Source organism: Salvelinus namaycush, chromosome 4 (genome assembly GCF_016432855.1).
Source record: "Salvelinus namaycush isolate Seneca chromosome 4, SaNama_1.0, whole genome shotgun sequence".
Taxonomy (NCBI): Eukaryota; Metazoa; Chordata; class Actinopteri; order Salmoniformes; family Salmonidae; genus Salvelinus; species Salvelinus namaycush.
In genome coordinates this window covers 19,110,041-19,128,041 of record NC_052310.1, presented here as the reverse complement: position 1 = coordinate 19,128,041, position 18,001 = coordinate 19,110,041, and the positions used below count along the sequence as shown (strand labels likewise).

At 42.9% G+C, this 18,001-nt stretch overlaps 1 protein-coding gene and 1 long non-coding RNA gene across 3 annotated transcripts in view; one reads left to right on the top strand and one right to left on the bottom strand.

Annotated features, from left to right (window-relative positions):
* The window catches only part of si:ch73-103b11.2 (centrosome-associated protein CEP250), a 104,603-nt gene that overhangs the window by 39,156 nt on the left and 47,446 nt on the right, over window positions 1-18,001 (bottom strand). For both annotated transcript variants that reach the window (XM_038991357.1, XM_038991358.1), the window contains exon 4: window positions 3,801-3,952. In XM_038991357.1, the coding sequence (XP_038847285.1) occupies window positions 3,801-3,952 (152 nt within the window). The remainder of the gene's footprint in view (window positions 1-3,800; window positions 3,953-18,001) is intronic.
* LOC120046276 lies at window positions 2,724-6,498 on the top strand. Its single transcript, XR_005476785.1, has 4 exons — window positions 2,724-2,886; window positions 4,346-4,503; window positions 5,854-5,923; window positions 6,160-6,498. It is a non-coding gene; the product is annotated as an uncharacterized LOC120046276 (long non-coding RNA).

The window sequence follows — 18,001 nt, the reverse complement described above, 5'->3', positions numbered from 1 at the left end:
TCGGATTCGCGTTTATCTTTAAAGGAATGAGCGTTACACCGAGGCCTGTACTCTGAAGCGGGATCGATTTGGAGGTGGAGGGTTCGTCATGGTCTGGGGCGGTGTGTCACAGCATCATCGGACTGAGCTTGTTGTCATTGCAGGCAATCTCAACGTTGTGTGTTACAGGGAAGACATCCTCTTCTCTCATGTGGTACCCTTCCTGCAGGCTCATCCTGACATGACCCTCCAGCATGACAATGCCACCAGCCATACTGCTCGTTCTGTGCGTGAGTTCCTGCAAGACAGGAATGTCAGTGTTCTGCCATGGCCAGCGAAGAGCCTGGATCTCAATCCCATTGAGCACATCTGGGACCTGTTGGATTGGAGAGTGAGGGCTAGGGCCATCCCCCACAGAAATGTCCGGGAACTTGTAGGTGCCTTGGTGGAAGAGTGTGGTAACATCTCACAGCAAGAACTGGCAAATCTGGTGCAGTCCATGAGGAGGAGATGCACTGCAGTACTTAATGCAGCTGGTGGCCACACCAGATACTGACTGTTACTTTTGATTATTCCATTTCTGTTAGTCACATGTCTGTGGAACTTGTTCAGTTTATGGTCTCAGTTGTTGAATCTTGTTATGTTCATACAAATATTTACACATGTTAAGTTTGCTGAAAATAAACGCAGTTGACAGTAAGGACGTTTCTTTGTTTGCTGAGTTTATTTCAATCATATTGAAATACATTTCATCTTCTATTAAATATGTTATATTTTGCTAATTGTAGGCTGTCAAATTTTTGCCTCAATATATTTCATAATGTGTGACAATATGTGCGCAATGATGTGCCAAATCATTGTACTATTAAAGGGTAAGCATTAGAATAAGCCACCTCAATATTTACAGCCATATAGGTCTCTAGGAGCTGATCTGACGTCAGTATTGTGGAATAATTATAATGTTAGCTCAGATTTGAAGGGAGATAGCTAATCCGAAAGTAGCGCTGCCTTTCCTTCGATCCTATCTGCACTTGGTGAATGTTCTCTCTAGGTGTTATTTTGGGAAACACGTGTGACATCTTCGTCAGTTATAGGAACGATGTATGGTTAAACGCCTGTGAATTTAAGTTCCGTCGCTAATCGGGAAACCGTGCCCATGTAAGTACTGTATTTGGGAGACTTAACACCTAGTCCTACACCTTTGATTTGATTTTTATTTAACCTTTATTTAACTGGGCAAGTCTGTAAATAAGAATTTGTTCTTAACTATGACGGACTAGGAACAGTGGGTTAACTGCCTTGTTCAGGGGCAGAACGACAGATTTTTTACCTTGTCAGCTCGTGGATTCGATCTAGCAACCTTTGGGTTACTGGCCCGACGCTCTAACCACTAGGCTACCTGCCACACCTACTGTACTTCTTCTGTCATGGCATTCTCTGATATCCTCAGATATACTGAATTACACATCCACTAATTGGCGGTGAGAATCCCCGCAGTGGACTACTCAAACAAGTCTCATTTACAACCTTTCAAGCCCCCCCCCAAAAAAGACTTCCCACAACAACCAAATACAATAGTCTGTCTGGATACAGAAGAGGGTGTCCAGTGTTTGTCAATATTTGTTCCCCATAAGTCACACACCAATCCAGCTAATGTGCTTCAAGTCGTGACCCGACCAGTCTGTAGGAGTGGGAGTCCACAATACGTCAGTGGGGAAGTATCAATGAATGAATGAATATCTTCATAGGAGTTCAGGTTCAACTTGTGAGGATGCAAACCTATTTGTAGAAATGTGATAACTATTTAACCGTTCAATCACATGAACTATCCCATAAATGAATGAATAACGCTCATAAAAACGGTAGTGGTTGCGATGGCCTAAACAATGCCAGGGTTGTGTTGTGACTAATTAAAGCACTAAGTCCATCACCATGGCACAGAACACAAAGACATATCAATTCCCCCATTGTCCGACCCTCTTGTGAGTGTGAAAGCCTATTCAACGGTTCTGCTCTGTGATATTAAAACACTGTGGCCTGATGAAAGTACTACAGGAACATGGCTGGCTTTTGTCAAGACAACCTTGGTGGGTGGCATTTCAACACCAATCCAACAACAAATTGAATAGCAGAGATCTAATTTCAGTGTACTACTGGCATTCGTCTTTGCCCACTAGTAAAGCACCTCCTAAGCAGCATAGATCTTAGTTTGTGGGACAAGTGAATGTTTTTAGCATGTTAGCGTACAGATTAAATTTGAGAAAATTGTTGAGGAAGTCATTGAGTGTGCCAAGATTGAAATTGACTGAAATTGTAAAATGTTTACGATTAGATTTTTAATTATACTTTTTTTTTACAGCTGTTGTACAGTACAGTATATAATCTGGTAGTTTGAGATTGAAAGTGAGTTTTCGTGCTGTCCCCATTCTGTATGTGTCAGGCCTAATCCCCCTCTATGGAAGACTGGGTAGCGGGGTGGGGGGAAAGCCAGAGGCTTATTCAGACCATGAGAAAAACAGAGATCCTCTTAATCTGGGTGTTTGTCATTGGCCCAGCCCCCCCCCCCCCCCCCAAATCAGATGGCAATAACACTGCCCGGGCCAATATGTTTCCAGGATGGCAGAGAGCCAGGTACAGGGGGTGGGACGGGTCACTGCGAAGTGTGTCAAGAGGTGGGACGTGAAGGACTTTGCAGGGGAGGGCAGTAAGGTTAGTGTATTATAAAATGGGGGGGTTGACGGAGAAAGAGGCATGCGGACTAGGGTGGTTTGTTAACAGTGAGGACAGTGTGTTATAATTGGTACGGGGACATAAAATGGTAGCTAGAAGTGTGTGTGTGTGTTCAGGAGGAAGGGAGATGCTAGCAGAGCAGTGCTATCCCGTTTGTGGACGGACAGGAGGTACAAGGTAGGGCAGTGTATTATTATTTTGGTTTTTATTTAACTAGGCAAGTATTAAGGGTTACGGGTTGGTGAGGGGGCTTAATAAAAGAGAGGTAGTGAGTGAATGAGGGAGATGGGAGGCAGTGAAGGAGGCAGGGGGCAGTGAAAGAATGTGCACTGTCATTGCAGTGCGAATTAGGGAGAGAGCGCCGACTGCACTGCCTGATAGAGACAGCAGGGGGCAGAGCTGTTCAGACAGCAATGGAACAGCAATGGAACAGCACCCACAAGGCTGTGCAACAACACTTTCTCTAGCCATCTTTTCCTTTCCCTCAGACTGCCTTTCTCCCCACAGGTCCAATGACCTCTAGGACAGAACTCCAGTATTTCAAATCATTGGACGCCATGACTTCCTCTCTTATTCTTCCCTTTATAGGTGAAAGCAACATGATGGATGCCTGCTTGTGGCTCAGGTTGATGTTTATTGTCATGAGTCTTGTCCTGGAGGCGGAACGAAGTGATTTCCTCTTAAATAGGCCAGCTGCAAAGTCAAAATTGCTTATTGTAAAAATTCATAAACTTTTTCGTATTCATTTAAGGTTAGGATTAGGCATTAGGGTTAGCAGTGTGGTTAAGGTTTGGGTTAAGGTTGTGTAAAATCCGACTGTGGCTGTGCCAGCTAGATAATACTCTGCAGAGCTGCCTCCAGAACTAGATTCATGATGAAAAACGCTAACCTGTGCTTGTGCATCCACTTGTCAAAAGACATCCACTGAGAACAGTACGTATGTAAATGGGAGAAGGAGAGGCCGCCACAACAAATTAAGTAGGTAGAGGGGCTGTTGTTGTGTGATGTTGCCATCTCCCTACTACCTGAACTTTCCCAATAAGAAGAATTCAGCTTTCTTACATTGTGCCCTAGCCAGATGCATGTCTTACCCGTTGATAATCTCGCGGCACTCGGCCCGGATGAAGTGCTCTCTGTCGGGGGTGAGAACGCACAAGGAGTTCTTCTGGCCCGTCCTGGACTCCCCGTCGATGACATCAGAGCACTGGTTCATGTTGATGGTGCCCTGGGGCAGTGTGCTGGGCTAGAGAACACAGAGAGGGAGACAGGGCAGGGTCAGATAGTGCTAGTGACCCACTACTGCTCTGTTACCCCCCTCCCCCTAAAATCTTTTGAACTTTGTGACGCACCAAATAAACAGTTTCTAGTCACAGCCCAATTTAAAACCGTAGGCCTTCAACCCACCATTTGAGTATCACTGAGTGAGTATAGTTAGTATTACAAAGATGAACACACACACACACACAAATGCAGATGTAAACACTCCATACAGACATAACCCGACACACACCTGGGTAACCAAACTCGCATACAAACTCAAAACATCTACAGCATGCTGTTGTGTTTGATGCCATTGATCTCCAGAATTTCCCCGCACAGTACTGATCGCCGTTCTGCCCCCTTGTAAACATCGCAGGGCCACAGGATCACACAGGGAGAGTGAGAGCGTTTCATTTAATCCACTCAACGATGGCTAGCTGTGCCGTATAAACAGCTATGCGTGGGTACACGGCTCCGCCATCCTTTACTCTGCACAAACAACGGGACCAGTGAACTAGCCGAGCAACAAAACTGGTAAGTGTATGCTCACCCAAACAGTCCATCTTCTATGCAGTTAAACACAAATACACTATGGGTTTGTGTGTGTGGTTATGGCTCGTTGACAGTGAATAGTGGAGCGCCGACACGACCATAAAACGGATAAGGAGCTCCATCTGTAAATATCTTTCACAAAGTCACTTTGTATAAACACACGTTACAGAGAGATGCATCGTCGTCATGCAACTCTTCCCAATCATGCACACATCAAAACAAAAACCCTTGCGGACGCAAATTCTACCTCAAGCATTTTTGGAGAATTTGGCATTTTTGGTCAGTCTGACCTACTCCTGACCTTAGACCGAGCCGGTGGAGAGCCCAGGATGAACTCAAGTGCGCAGCGGGATGTAAAGGACGTGACTGACGAGTTCTACGTGTGTACAACCAAGAGGAACGCAGGCATCAACATGGACAGCCCCAAACCCCAAGCCCTTCTCTACTCTAGTACAAAAAAAAAAAAGTATGAATGTATGTAATTGTAAGTCGCTCTGGATAAGAGCGTCTGCTAAATGACTTAAATGTACTCAAAACCACAAAACAAACAGGCAGAATTACAGGCACCCAAAATGCCACTGCGGTCCTAAGCATCAGCGCAGAAGACCCACAGATGACGATTTACAACCACCATCGATACTGAATTACGACGAGATATAAAGTGGGAGGCCAAATTAAAAAGGTATCAGGGCCAAGTCAGCTAGTGATGGAATAAGCGACAGAAACCAAGATGGGCGGGATAACCATGCCCTGTCAATCATTGAGCAATTTAGCCCTAGAGGCTCTTTGATCTGGTGAAGAAAGTCAATGACTGACAGTTTATGGTTATCCCGCCCAAAAAGCGGTCGAGAGGCCCAGTTTGCCCTATCCCTACAGTCCCTCTCAATTCATAGAAAACTGTGCTAGAAGGGCATGTGTGTTCCAGCTGACTGACTGACGGACACCTGAGTTTTCTCCACAGAAGAGTTAGCCTAAACTTGCAGAGACCTAGAATTAGCCGTTATGATAATCCTATCTTTCTCTTTGCGTCTCGCCTGTGCCTCGGGCCCTATAAAACCCTGTAGTGTGTGGAAGGGCTCTTAAGTCTAGGGTGAGGGGCCAGCGCAACAGCCGGATCTGACAGGCAGGCGGACAGACAGCTGGGAGAGAGGGCCTGTTCCTGCTTCAGAGAGAGACGGCGGCGTCAGCTTGACCTGAGAGTCCTGTCACTCTCAGACATTAGAGAAAAGGAGGAGGGGGGGGTGAAAGAGGAGAAGAGAAACATGGGCTGTTTACAGTATGTCATAGGATACATTGTCGAATCAATCTTTTACAAGGTGCTTCTGTGTACAGTTTCAGCTCCAGCGACATACTAAGAGAAGGAAAGAGAGAGGAAGCGAGAGGAGAGAGAATGCCATTGGAGGTAAGGCCATCTGTCGATGTAAACAAACGTGTGTGTGTGTCCTTGGGAGAGGTCAGGAGAATATAGGCCAAAACAACAATATTACAAATTCTGTGGACAGTTTTCCAAGCCGCTTAAGATCTCAGCTTTAAACTCAGAGTACGAAATTCTCTAGAGACATACATTTTTTTTTTATGTAACAAGAATCCACAACATTGAGTTTGTGATGAAAAATCCCTTTCATAATACTATTACAGCACAGTGGGAGATTTGGAGGACTATTAGAGACACCGAGCAGTCAAGCACGGGACTCCTCTCACATGTGCAGTCTCCCAGCCCTGTCAGCTGAGTACAGTACAGTCTGGCCTTTCCACGGACAAGACCCCTCCCAGCCTCCAGCCCCAAAACGTCCCCCAGTCCCTTAGCCGAGTCCTGGACCCCTCTCCTGGGCAGTCACTCTCCACAATGAGCCCTTTGTAGAGTAGCACTAGCATAAACACAATGTAGGATTGTCAACAAGCACCACCACAGCCGCCCCACTTACCTCCTAACGAGGAAGTGACCAAGATTTGACCAAGACACAGAGACCAAAAACAACCCTGCTTTTATAAGTTAAATAAAGGTTAAATAAAAAAAAGAATTCCTTTACTTTTAGGTTGTGTGTATTGTTGTGAATTGTTAGATACTACTGCACTGCTGGAGCTAGAAACACAAGCATTTCACTACACCCACAATAACATCTGCTAAACATGTGTATGTGGCAAATAACATTTGATTTGATAAACCGGGTAAACAGTTTCCTGTCTCTCAAGATGTTCAGACAATGGTGTGATCAGTGGCTCCACTTCAGGCGTGACTCAAGTGCACACAAAGAGTTGTTTTGTGTGTGTGATTTCATTTAGGCCCTAGGCACAATTACTTTGCACAGTAGCTACGCTAAATTAAGAGTGGGTGCAGGTGTGGTCTTGTTATACTCTGTGCCAGCAGCGTCTGTTTCTTGCCCATCTCTATGCACGGCTAATGTCTACTTGGATTATCCCAACAGTGCTGCCAAGCGAACTCTCCCGGAGTTAGACAACAACAACAGGCTAATCCAGGGCCAGTCTCTTCTCTGGTCTGAGACCAGTGACCTGCTACGCTAAAAACACACACTTTAAAATCAACTTCTCTTTTTTTCCTATCTCTCTCACACGGTCTGCCTCTCCTCTGTAGCCTCCCTCGGTCTCATCGTCCCTCTATTCCCCCGTTCTAGCATTCTGTCTCGCCCTCTTTGTAATCAATCTCAAGATGTTGTCCTGAGTAGGAACTGAACAGTGGTCAATTAGTGGACGGATCATTCTCCGATTATGGGACACCCAACACAAATAGAGGCCATGGCCTGTAGTCTATACCCTAAGACCTGGGAGAGTTAAGCCAAACAGCCTTGTTCTTCCCCTATTGGCATTTTGGAAGAGAGGATGCGTTTACTTTGGCAGCTCGCTGTGTGCTTTACATTTTTTGGGGTTGGAGGCTAATTGTGTTCTTCTGTCGATGCTAGAGTCTGTTTAGCCTGGTTTAACCAGACTGAAAGTTGCGGTCAAGTCAAGCAACGTTGAAATGTAGCAAAGTCCATTTGGATTCCAGGTAGGAGACGGTCTACTTCTGAAAACAGAAATTAGAGTCGGGGGAAACTCACTCAATTAGGAGAACATGGGAGGGATTGACACTATGTTGCATGTCATAGTGTTATTGATTGGTATGGTCCGTTACAAGAGCACTAGCATTGATGCTGTTGTTCACACGTAGGATAAATGGAAGAGGGGTTTCATTTTCAATAGCTGAAATGACAACAATAACACAGGCATGTCATTTCCCCTGATGGTCATTTCCAATTGGATTACAGTATTGGCTGATTTGAATGGATTTCAAGTATATTGTCGATTACTACGATGTATATTGTTTGATTATTAAGCAAGTATATTGTTGAACAGCTTCCACATTCAACTCCTGCATGGATTTCAGATTTAGCCTTCTCCTTCCAACATATCATATTCTTTCTGTGTGCTAACTTTCATTGCGAATAAAATCAACCCCACACCCCCCTCCAAAATACTTCCCCTCCATTCAAACTCATTTAGAAATTGATCATAACAGATGAGTTAAAAGCAATGGGTGTGCTGACAACCTGGCACTACCAGAGAAATCCTGACTGACTCACGAACACGGACTTGTACCGGGTGCATTTGGGGTTCCACTCCTTTCGGGTTGTAACTGATAACGCCAATTGCGCAATCAATTGTTCCTTGGAGACTTAGAACAACAAGGGTAAACACACTCGGTAGACATGGTTGAGCAAGCAAACACCAGCAGCTACTGGGTGCCAAAGAGATGGAGTCATACACTTCTTCATTCCAGAAGAATATGAACACCCAAACATGAAGGAAACAGACCAGGTGACGCAGAGTAGACAGATTGATATATCATCAACCCCCGAGATTACCATCACAATATCTCACTGTCCTGTAGTTTCCACGTCCTATAACTTCACTCCTCCAAAAAGGTGAACCAATACACCAACATATTTCCTTTCTATATATAAATCAACTTCATTCCCTGACCTTGATGCTAACCCTAAACCCACCCTTAATATTAAGCCCAGCCAGACAGAAGCCTCCGTAAATCATGCTATGCCATATGGTGGATATCAGGCGGTGCTGTCAGGGCAAGTATACCCATCCAGACGTTTGCTCACCTCGCCCTACTGGAATGTGTTCAGGAGGTTCAACTGAACTTTATGATTACAGTATAGGACTAACGGTGCTTTCAAGACACCTGGGAACTCGGGGAAGAATATGAGGTCAAATCACGACGTCAGTGATCTTCAGGTCGGAAAGTCGGGAGCTCTAGAGATTATGCCAGAGTTTCCGACTTGGAGTTCAGAGTTGGATGACTCTTCAAAACGATTTGTCCCAGTCGGAGCTAGAGAAATAATAGAAAAGTGAAACATACACAATGAGTAACGATAACTTACCTATATAATTCCTAAAACCAGGTCTCAAGCATGGATTACACTTGAGGCCCACGCGATTTCCACAGAGTTGGGTATGGCTGCCTTTTCCTGTTACGCTCCTTGCCTATGGAATAGCCTGCAGACTAAACTTAAACTTGAGACTCTTGTCCCCCTGTTGCCCATTTTAAACATTTATTGGAGGATTTTTATTTTTGTATTGCTTGTAACTGTTTCGGGTAATGAAAGTTCTTGGGTTGTTAGGGGAATAACCTGTGTGTAAATGTAATAATCAGCTGCTGTATTTTTTTGTGTGTTTTCTGTGATCGTTTTGTTTGTCTTGTGTAGTTTCTTAATCATTGTACCTAAACTGTATGTGTAAACATGTATACGCAGGGCCCAGCTGTAAAAGAGACCTTGGTCTCAGTCTGTGTTCCTTGTTGAAATAAAATATATTATTATTATTATTATTATAATACACTGGGTACCAGTAACGAGTCGATGTGCAGGGGTACGATGTAATTGAGGTAGTTATATACATATAACTAGGAATAAGTGACAGAAAAAACAGTAGCAGCAGCGTATGTGACGAGTCAAAAAAGTTAGTGTAAAAAGGGTCAATGCAAATAGCTACCCGGAATAACTACTTGGCAGTCTTATGGCTGGGGGGGGTAGATGCTGTTCAGGGTCCTTTTGGTTCCAGACTTGGTGCATCAGTACTGCTTGCCGTGCGGTAGCAGAGAGAACAGTCTATGACTAGGGTGGCTGGAGTCTGACAATTTTTAGGGCATTCCTCTGACACCTCCTGGTATAGAGGTCCTGGATGGCAGGGAGCTTGGCCCCTGTTATGTACTGGGCCGTACTCACTACCCTCTGCAGCGCCTTGCGGTCGGATGCTAAGGAGTTGCCATACCAAGCAGTGATGCAGCCAGTCAATATGATCTCAATGGTGCAGCTGTAGAACTTTTTGAGGAACTGAGGGCCCATGCTAAAACTTCTCCACATCCAAAGGCGTTGTCGTGCCCTCTTCACAACTGTGTTGGTGTGTGCGGACCATGATAGATCCTTAGTGATGTGGACACTGAGGAACTTTAAGCTCTCGACCCGCTTCAGTGATCAGGCCTACCACCGTCGTGTCGCCGGCAAACTTAATGCTTGTGTTGGAGTCGTGCCCGGCCACGCAGTCGTGGGTGAACAGGGAGTACAAAAGGGGGGGGGGGGGGGGACTAAGCACTCACTCCAGAGGGGACCCCGTGTTGAGGGTCAGCGTTGCCTACCCTTACCACCTGGGGGCGTCATGTCAGGAAGTCCAGTTGCAGAGGGAGGTGTTCAGTCCCAGGGTTCTAAGCTTATTGATGAGCATGGAGGGCACTATGGTTGATTTTACTAGGATCTCTATTACTCCTCATTTGGACTAACCTTCCGAGATTCCTTGAACATTCAAATACAATTTATAATACAATCACATTTTCACATAGAACACAAATACAAAAACAGACATAACACACTGACATACTGTAGATTAGTTATTTGAGACGACCAGGATAAGCAGTTGCCTAGCTGCACTCCTAGTAGTTTGGTTTCTGACACTTTCTCAATTCGTACTCTCCCCATGCTTAAATCGCATCTCACCTCCTGTTGACCTTTTCCTGGCGGAACAAACCAACAACTTTTTTTTTTTTATAACATTCAAAACAAATTTGTTCGGGCAAACCCACTCCCTGATATTTCCCAGATCTACTTGTAGAGATGGCTGTACCTGTTGATCAGATTCATCTTGCTGTATAAATTGTAGTATCGTCTACAAATATAGTAGCATGAGTTTCAGATAAGGCATAAGGAAGGTTGTCAGTATAAAAAAGGTAAAAAAAAAAAAGCCCAAGGTAGCTGCCCTGCGGTATTCCAGTCTAAAGCATGAGGGGAAGAAAACGACCCATTGACATACAGTACCAGTCAAAAGTTTGAACACTTACTCATTCAAGGGTTTTTCTTTATTTTACTATTTTCCACATTGTAGAATTATAGTGAAGATATCACACCTATGAAATAACATATGGAATCATGTAGTAACCAAAAGTGTTCAACAAATAAAAAATACATTTCAGATTCTTCAAAGTAGCTACCCTTTGCCTTGATAACAGCTTTGCACACTCTTGGCATTCTCTCAAACCAGCTTCATGAGGAATGGTTTTCCAACAGTCTTGAAGGAGTTCCCACATATGCTGAGCACTTGTTGGCTGCTTTTCCTTCACTCTGCGGTCCAACTCATCCCAAACCATCTCAATTGGGTTGAGGTCAGGTGATTGTGGAGGCCAGGTCATCTGATGCATCACTCCATCACTCTCCTTCTTGGTCAAATAGACCTGAGACAGCCTGGAGATGTGTTGGGTTTTTTCCTATTGAAAAACAAATTATAGTCCCACTGAGTGCAAACCAGATGAGATGGCGTATCGCTGCAGAATGCTGTGGTAGCCATGCTGGTCAAGTGTGCCTTGAATTCCAAATAAATAACAACAGTGTCACCAGCAAAGCACCCACACACCATCACACCTCCTCCATGCTTCATGGTGGGAACCACACATGCAGAAACCATCCGTTCACTCTGCATCTCACAAAGACACAAGCGTTTGAAACCACAAATCTCAAATTTGGACTCATCAGACCAAAGGACAGATTTCCACTGGTCTAATGTCCAATACTTGTGTTTCTTGGCCCAAGAAAGTCTCTTCACATTATTAGTGTCCTTAAGTAGTAGTTTCTTTGCAGCAATTCAACCATGAAGGCCTGTTTTACGCAGTCTCCTCTGAACAGTTGATGTTGAGATGTGTCGGTTACTTGAACTCTGTGAAGCATTTATTTTTGGCTGCAATCTGAGGTGTAGTTAACTCTAATGAACTTATCCTCTGCGGCAGAGGTAACTCTGGGTCCTCATGAGAGCCAGTTTCATCATAGCGCTTGATGAAACTTTCAAAGTTCTTGACATTTTCCAGATTGACTGAATTTCATGTCTTAAAGTAATGATGGACTGTCGTTTCTCTTTGCTTATTTGAGCTGTTATTGCCATAATATGGACTTGGTCTTTTACCAAATAGGGCTTTCTTCTGTATACCACCACTACCTTGTCCCAACACAACTGATTGGCTCAAATGCATTAAGAAATTCCACAAAATAAACTTTTAACAAGGCACACCTGTTAGATGAAATGCATTCCAGGTGACTTCCTTATGAAGCTGGGTGAGAGAATGCCAAGAGTGTGCAAAGCTGTCATCAAGGCAAAGGGTGGCTACTTTGAAGAATCTCAAATACAGTTGAAGTCGGAAGTTTACATCAACATAAGTGTGAGTCATTAAAACTAGTTTTTCAACCACTCCACAAATTTCTTGTTAACAAACTATAGTTTTGGCAAGTCGGTATATAAACACCGTGGGACCAAGCAGCCGTCATACCGCTCAGGAAAGAGACGCGTTCTGTCTCCTAGAGATGAACGTACAGGGGTGGCAGCATCATGGTGTGGGGGTGTTTTGCTGCAGGAGGGACTGGTGCACTTCACAAAATAGATGGCATCATGAAGGAAACATGTGGATATATTGAAGCAACATCTCAAGACATCAGTCAGGAAGTTAAAACTTGGTCGCAAATGGGTCTTCCAAATGGACAATGACCCGAAGCATGCTTCCAAAGTTGTGGAAAAATAAAATGGTGATCCTAACTGACCTAAGACAGTGAATTTTTACTCGGATTAAATGTCAGGAATTGTGAAAAACTGAGTTTAAATGTATTTGGTTAAGGTGTATGTAAACTTCCGACTTCAACTGTACATATTTAATTGGTCACTGGAAAAGGGGCAATTTCCAAATGTATGAAAGTAGGCTAAACTGTGTCCAATCCCAAAAGATAGCAAAGAACCAGTTACTCCTGCCAATAGTCGACCAATCAGTCTACTCCCTTCACTCGAAGATATTGGAGGGTATTGTGAGGAAACAAATATGGGAGTACATGGGGGGGAAAATGATCTGATCACAGCCAATCAGCAGCATGCTTATTGCAAAAACCATTCCACTACCAATGCATTGTATGACATGACTGACCAGTGGCTCAGTGCTATGGATAATGGCAAGTTTGTGGGTGTACTATTTTTAGATTTCAGTGCTGCATTTGATTTAGTGGATCATTAAATCATTTTTAACAAAATTACTACATTATGGGTTTAAGGAGGCAGCATTGAATTTGGTACAGTTGTATCTAACTAACAGGAAACATTCCACCAACAGCACCAGTCAAAAGTTTGGACACAAATATTCATTCAAGGGTTTTTCTTTATTTTTACTATTTTCTACATTGTAGAAGAATAGTGAAGACATCAAAACTATGAAATAACACATATGGAATCATGTAGTAACCAAAAAAGTGTTAAACAAAGCAACATATACAGTTGAAGTCGGAAGTTTACATACACCTTAGCCAAATACATTTAAAAACTCAGTTTTTCACAATTCCTGACATTTAATCAGAGTAAAAATTCCCTGTCTTAGGTCAGTTAGGATCACCACTTTATTCTAAGAATGTGAAATGTCAGAATAATAGTAGAGAGAATTATTATTTCAGCTTTTATTTCTTTCATCACATTCCCAGTGGGTCAGAAGTTTACATACACTCAATTAGTATTTGGTAGCATTGCTATTAATTGTTTAACTTGGGTCAAACGTTTTGGGTAGCCTTCCACAAGCTTTCCACAATAAGTTGGGTGAATTTTGGCCCATTCCTCCTGACAGAGCTGGTGTAACTGAGATCAGGTTTCTAGGCCTCCTTGCTCGCACACGCTTTTTCAGTTCTGCCCACAAATTTTATTTTGGATTGAGGTCAGGGCTTTGTGATGGCCACTCGAATACCTTGACTTTGTTGTCCTTAAGCCATTTTGACAGAACTTTGGAAGTATGCCTGGGGTCATTATCCATTTGGAAGACCCATTTGCGACCAAGCTTTAACTTCCTGAGATGTTGCTTCAATATATCCACATAATTTTCCTTCATGATGCCATCTAGTTTGTGAAGTGCACCAGTCCCTCCTGCAGCAAAGCACCCCCTCAACATGATGCTGCCACCCCCATGCTTCACGGATGGGATGGTGTTCTTCGGCTTGCAAGTGTTCCACTTTTTCCTCCAAACATAACGATGGTCATTATGGACAAAGTTCTATTTGTATTTCATCAGACCAGAGCACATTTCTCAAAAAGTACGATCTTTGTCCCCATGTGCAGTTGTAAACCATAGTCTGGCTTTTTTATGGTGGTTTTGGAGCAGTGGCCTCTTCCTTGCTGAGCGGGCTTTCAGGTTATGTCGATATAGGACTCGTTTTACTGTGGATATAGATACTTTTGTACCCATTTCCTCCAGCATCTTCACAAGGTCCTACGCTGTCGTTCTGGGATTGATTTGCACTTTTTGCACCAAAGTACGTTCATCTCTAGGAGACAGAATACGTCTCCTTCCTGAGCGGTATGACGGTTGCATGGTCTCATGGTGTTTATACTTGCGTACTATTGTTTGTACAGATGAACGTGGTACCTTCAGGTGTTTGGAAATTACTCCCATGGATGAACCAGACTTGTGGAGGTCTACAAAAACAATTCTGAGGTCTTGGCTGATTTCTTTTGATTTTACCATGATGTCAAGCAAAGAGGCACTGAGTTTGAAGGTAGGCCTTGAAATACATCCACAGGTAAACTTCCAATTGACTCAAATTGACTCACAGTCAACTTAGTGTATGTAAACTTCTGACCCACTGGAATTGTGATACAGTGAATTATAAGTGAAATAATCTGCCTGTAAACAATTGTTGGAAAAAGTAATTGTGTCATGCACAAAGTAGATGTCCTAACCGACTTGGAAAACTCTAGTTTGTTAATAAGAAATTTGTGGAGTTGTTGAAAAATGAGTTGTAATGACTCCAACCTAAGTGTATGTAAACTTCCGACTTCAACTCTATTTTAGTGGAGCAGCATGGCAAAGTAAAGAAAAAATTGGCCATAAGACGCTAACCCATAGATTTACCATTGGGGAATGACTTCAATAGGTTTAACAACTGCTCTACTGACACCAGTGGTAGACTAAAAGAGCACGTTTTCTGCTCATAATATGATAATCAATCCACTGGACAATAGCTTGCTTGGAAGAATGGGTGTTTACATTATCTCTCGGTAAATTAGTTCTTTGTAAAAAAACAAATCTGCTAAATTATTGTCAATGTCAGCTGGTTGTGTTATTGTTCTCCCGTCAACCTCCACACTAGATGGGCATGATGAGATAGATGTGCCAAATAAGCCCTTAACTGTATTCCATACCTTTTTACAATCCTTTTTACAATCAATAAAAGCTTTTTGTAAAATAGTTATTTTCTTCCGATTTAATTTAACTGCATAATTCCGTAGTGTTCTATGATTCTGTTCATCAATTTCTAGTTTAGATTTGGCTGCTAAGACTTTTTCCCTACTTCTTCGATAAAACGCCTCACCCAGTTCAGCATCAATCCATGGAGAAGGACGTGCCCCAACTGTTTCTTACTGGGGCATGATGGTCCATTACCCCAGTCAGCAATTCAATAAAACATTCTGTAGTGTGATTTAAATCATTGTCTAGTTAAATCAGTGGTTCTTTAGAACTTTGGTGTTCATGGTTATGGTCACAATATTAAGGTCTGTCCAGCCTACTGGCATTGATCTGGCCTTTGAGAATTGCAAATGGTGCATTACAGAAAATCAGATCAATGCACGTGTTCAAACGGAAACACAACTTGGTTGATGATCTAGTAGTGTCATTAAGCATTTGTTTCAAACCACAGCTCTCAGCATCTCAATAAATGTAGTTATATTTGAATTATCCTGATCCTTCCAATTTATATTAAAATCACCCAAAATGAAAAAATCTTGTTTACTATGTGTGGCTTTATCAAACCCAGTGCATAAATCATCCAGATTAAACACATTAGAGCTAGGAGCTCTGTACACACATCCTACCAATATGGGTGCCTGGTAAGGCAGATGTACTTGAGCCCATAATGTATGTCAATTAGAGGCAGAACATTCATCCCTCCAGAAAGTATATGGTTCGGAATGTACAATGCTACACCACCATCCCTATCCCTTCTAAGTAGGCTATATCCATGCATGTTCATTTGTCTGTCATTAACGGATGCATCCAAGTAGAGTTTCAGTTAAAGCTAAAATATGAATATTATTTGTTAAAAACCTAATGTATTTTATTAGGAAAGCTACATACATTAACATGGGGTATATGCAGCCCTTTTCTTGTCAAGTGAAGACCAACAGAGTATGTATGTATTTGTTACAGTTGAAGTCCTCATGATACATTGCAAAACACAAGCTCAGATTGGTGTTGAACGCTGAGCTGTAGAACACTCTCACTCAACGTCAACGAAACAAAAGGAGATGATTGTGGACTTCAGGAAACAACAGAGGGAGCACCCCCCTATCCACATCGACGGGACAGTAGTGGAGAAGGTGGAAAGTTAACATCCTCGGCGTACACATCACGGACAAACTGAAATGGGTCCACCCACACGCCTCTTCAACCTCAGGAGGCTGAACAAATTTGGCTTGTCACCAAAAACCAAACTTTTACAGATGCACAATTGAGAGAATCCTGTCGGGCTGCATCACCGCCTGATATGGCAACTGCACCGCCCACAACCGCGCGACTCTTCAGAGGGTGGTGCGGTCTGCACAACGCATCACCGGGGGCAAACTACCTGCCCTCCAGGACACCTACAGCACCCGATGTCACAAAGGCCAAAAAGATCATCAAGGACAACAGCCACCCGAGCCACTGCCTGTTTACCCCGCTATCATCCAGAAGGCGAGGTCAGTACAGGTGCATCAAAGCTGGGACCGAGACTGAAAAACAGCTTTAGTCTCAAGGCCATCAGACTGTTAAACAGCCATCACTAACACAGAGAGGCTTGCTGCCTAACATACAGACTTGAAATCATTGGCCACTTTAATAAATGGTTCGCTAGTCACTTTAATAATGCCATTTTAATAATAATAACGGGCGGCAGGTAACCTAGTGGTTAGAGCGTTGGGCCAGTACCCGAAAGGTTCCTAGATCGAATCCCCGAGCTGACAAGGGAAAAAATCTGTCTCTGAACAACCCACTGTTCCTAGGCTGTCATTGTAAATAAGAATTTTTTCTTAACTGACTTGACTAGTTAAATAAAATAAAAAAATGTTTACATATCTTGTATTGCTCATTTCTTATGTATATACTGTATTTTTTTATCTACTGCATATTGCCTTTGCCGCTCTGTCATTGCTCATCCATATATTTATATGTACGCTACAGTTCAAAAGTTCGGGGTCACTTAGAAATGTACTTGTTTTGAAAGAAAAGCACATTTTTTGGCCATTAAAATAACATATAATTGATCAGAAATTCAGTATAGACATTGTTAATGTTGTAAATTACTATTGTAGCTGGAAACGGCAGATTGTTTATGGAATATCTACATAGGTGTACAGAGGCCCATTATCATCAACTATCACTCCTGTGTTCCAATGGCACGTTGTGTTAGCTAGATCTTCAGTTTCTTGGCAATATCTCGCATGGAATAGCCTTCCTTTCTCAGAAAAGGAATAGACTGACGAGTTTCAGAAGAAAGTCTTTGTTTCTGGCCATTTTGAGCCTGTAAATCGAACCCACAAATGCTGATGCTCCAGATACTCAACTAGTCTAAAGAAGGCCAGTTCTATTGCTTCTTTAGTCAGGACAACAGTTTTCAGCTGTGCTAACGTAATTGCAAAAAGGTTTTCTAATGGTCAATTAGACTTATAAAATTATAAACTTGGATTAGCTAACACAACGTGCCATTGGAACACAGGAGTGATGGTTGCTGATAATGGGCCTCTGTACGCCTATGTAGATATTCCATTAAATAACTCAGCCGTTTCCAGCTACAATAGTCATTTACAACATTAACAATGTCTACACTGTATTTCTGATCAATTTGATGTTATTTTAGTGGACAAAAATTCTGCTTTTCTTTCAAGAACCAGGACATTTCTAAGTTACCCCAAACTTTTGAACGGTAGTGTATATATT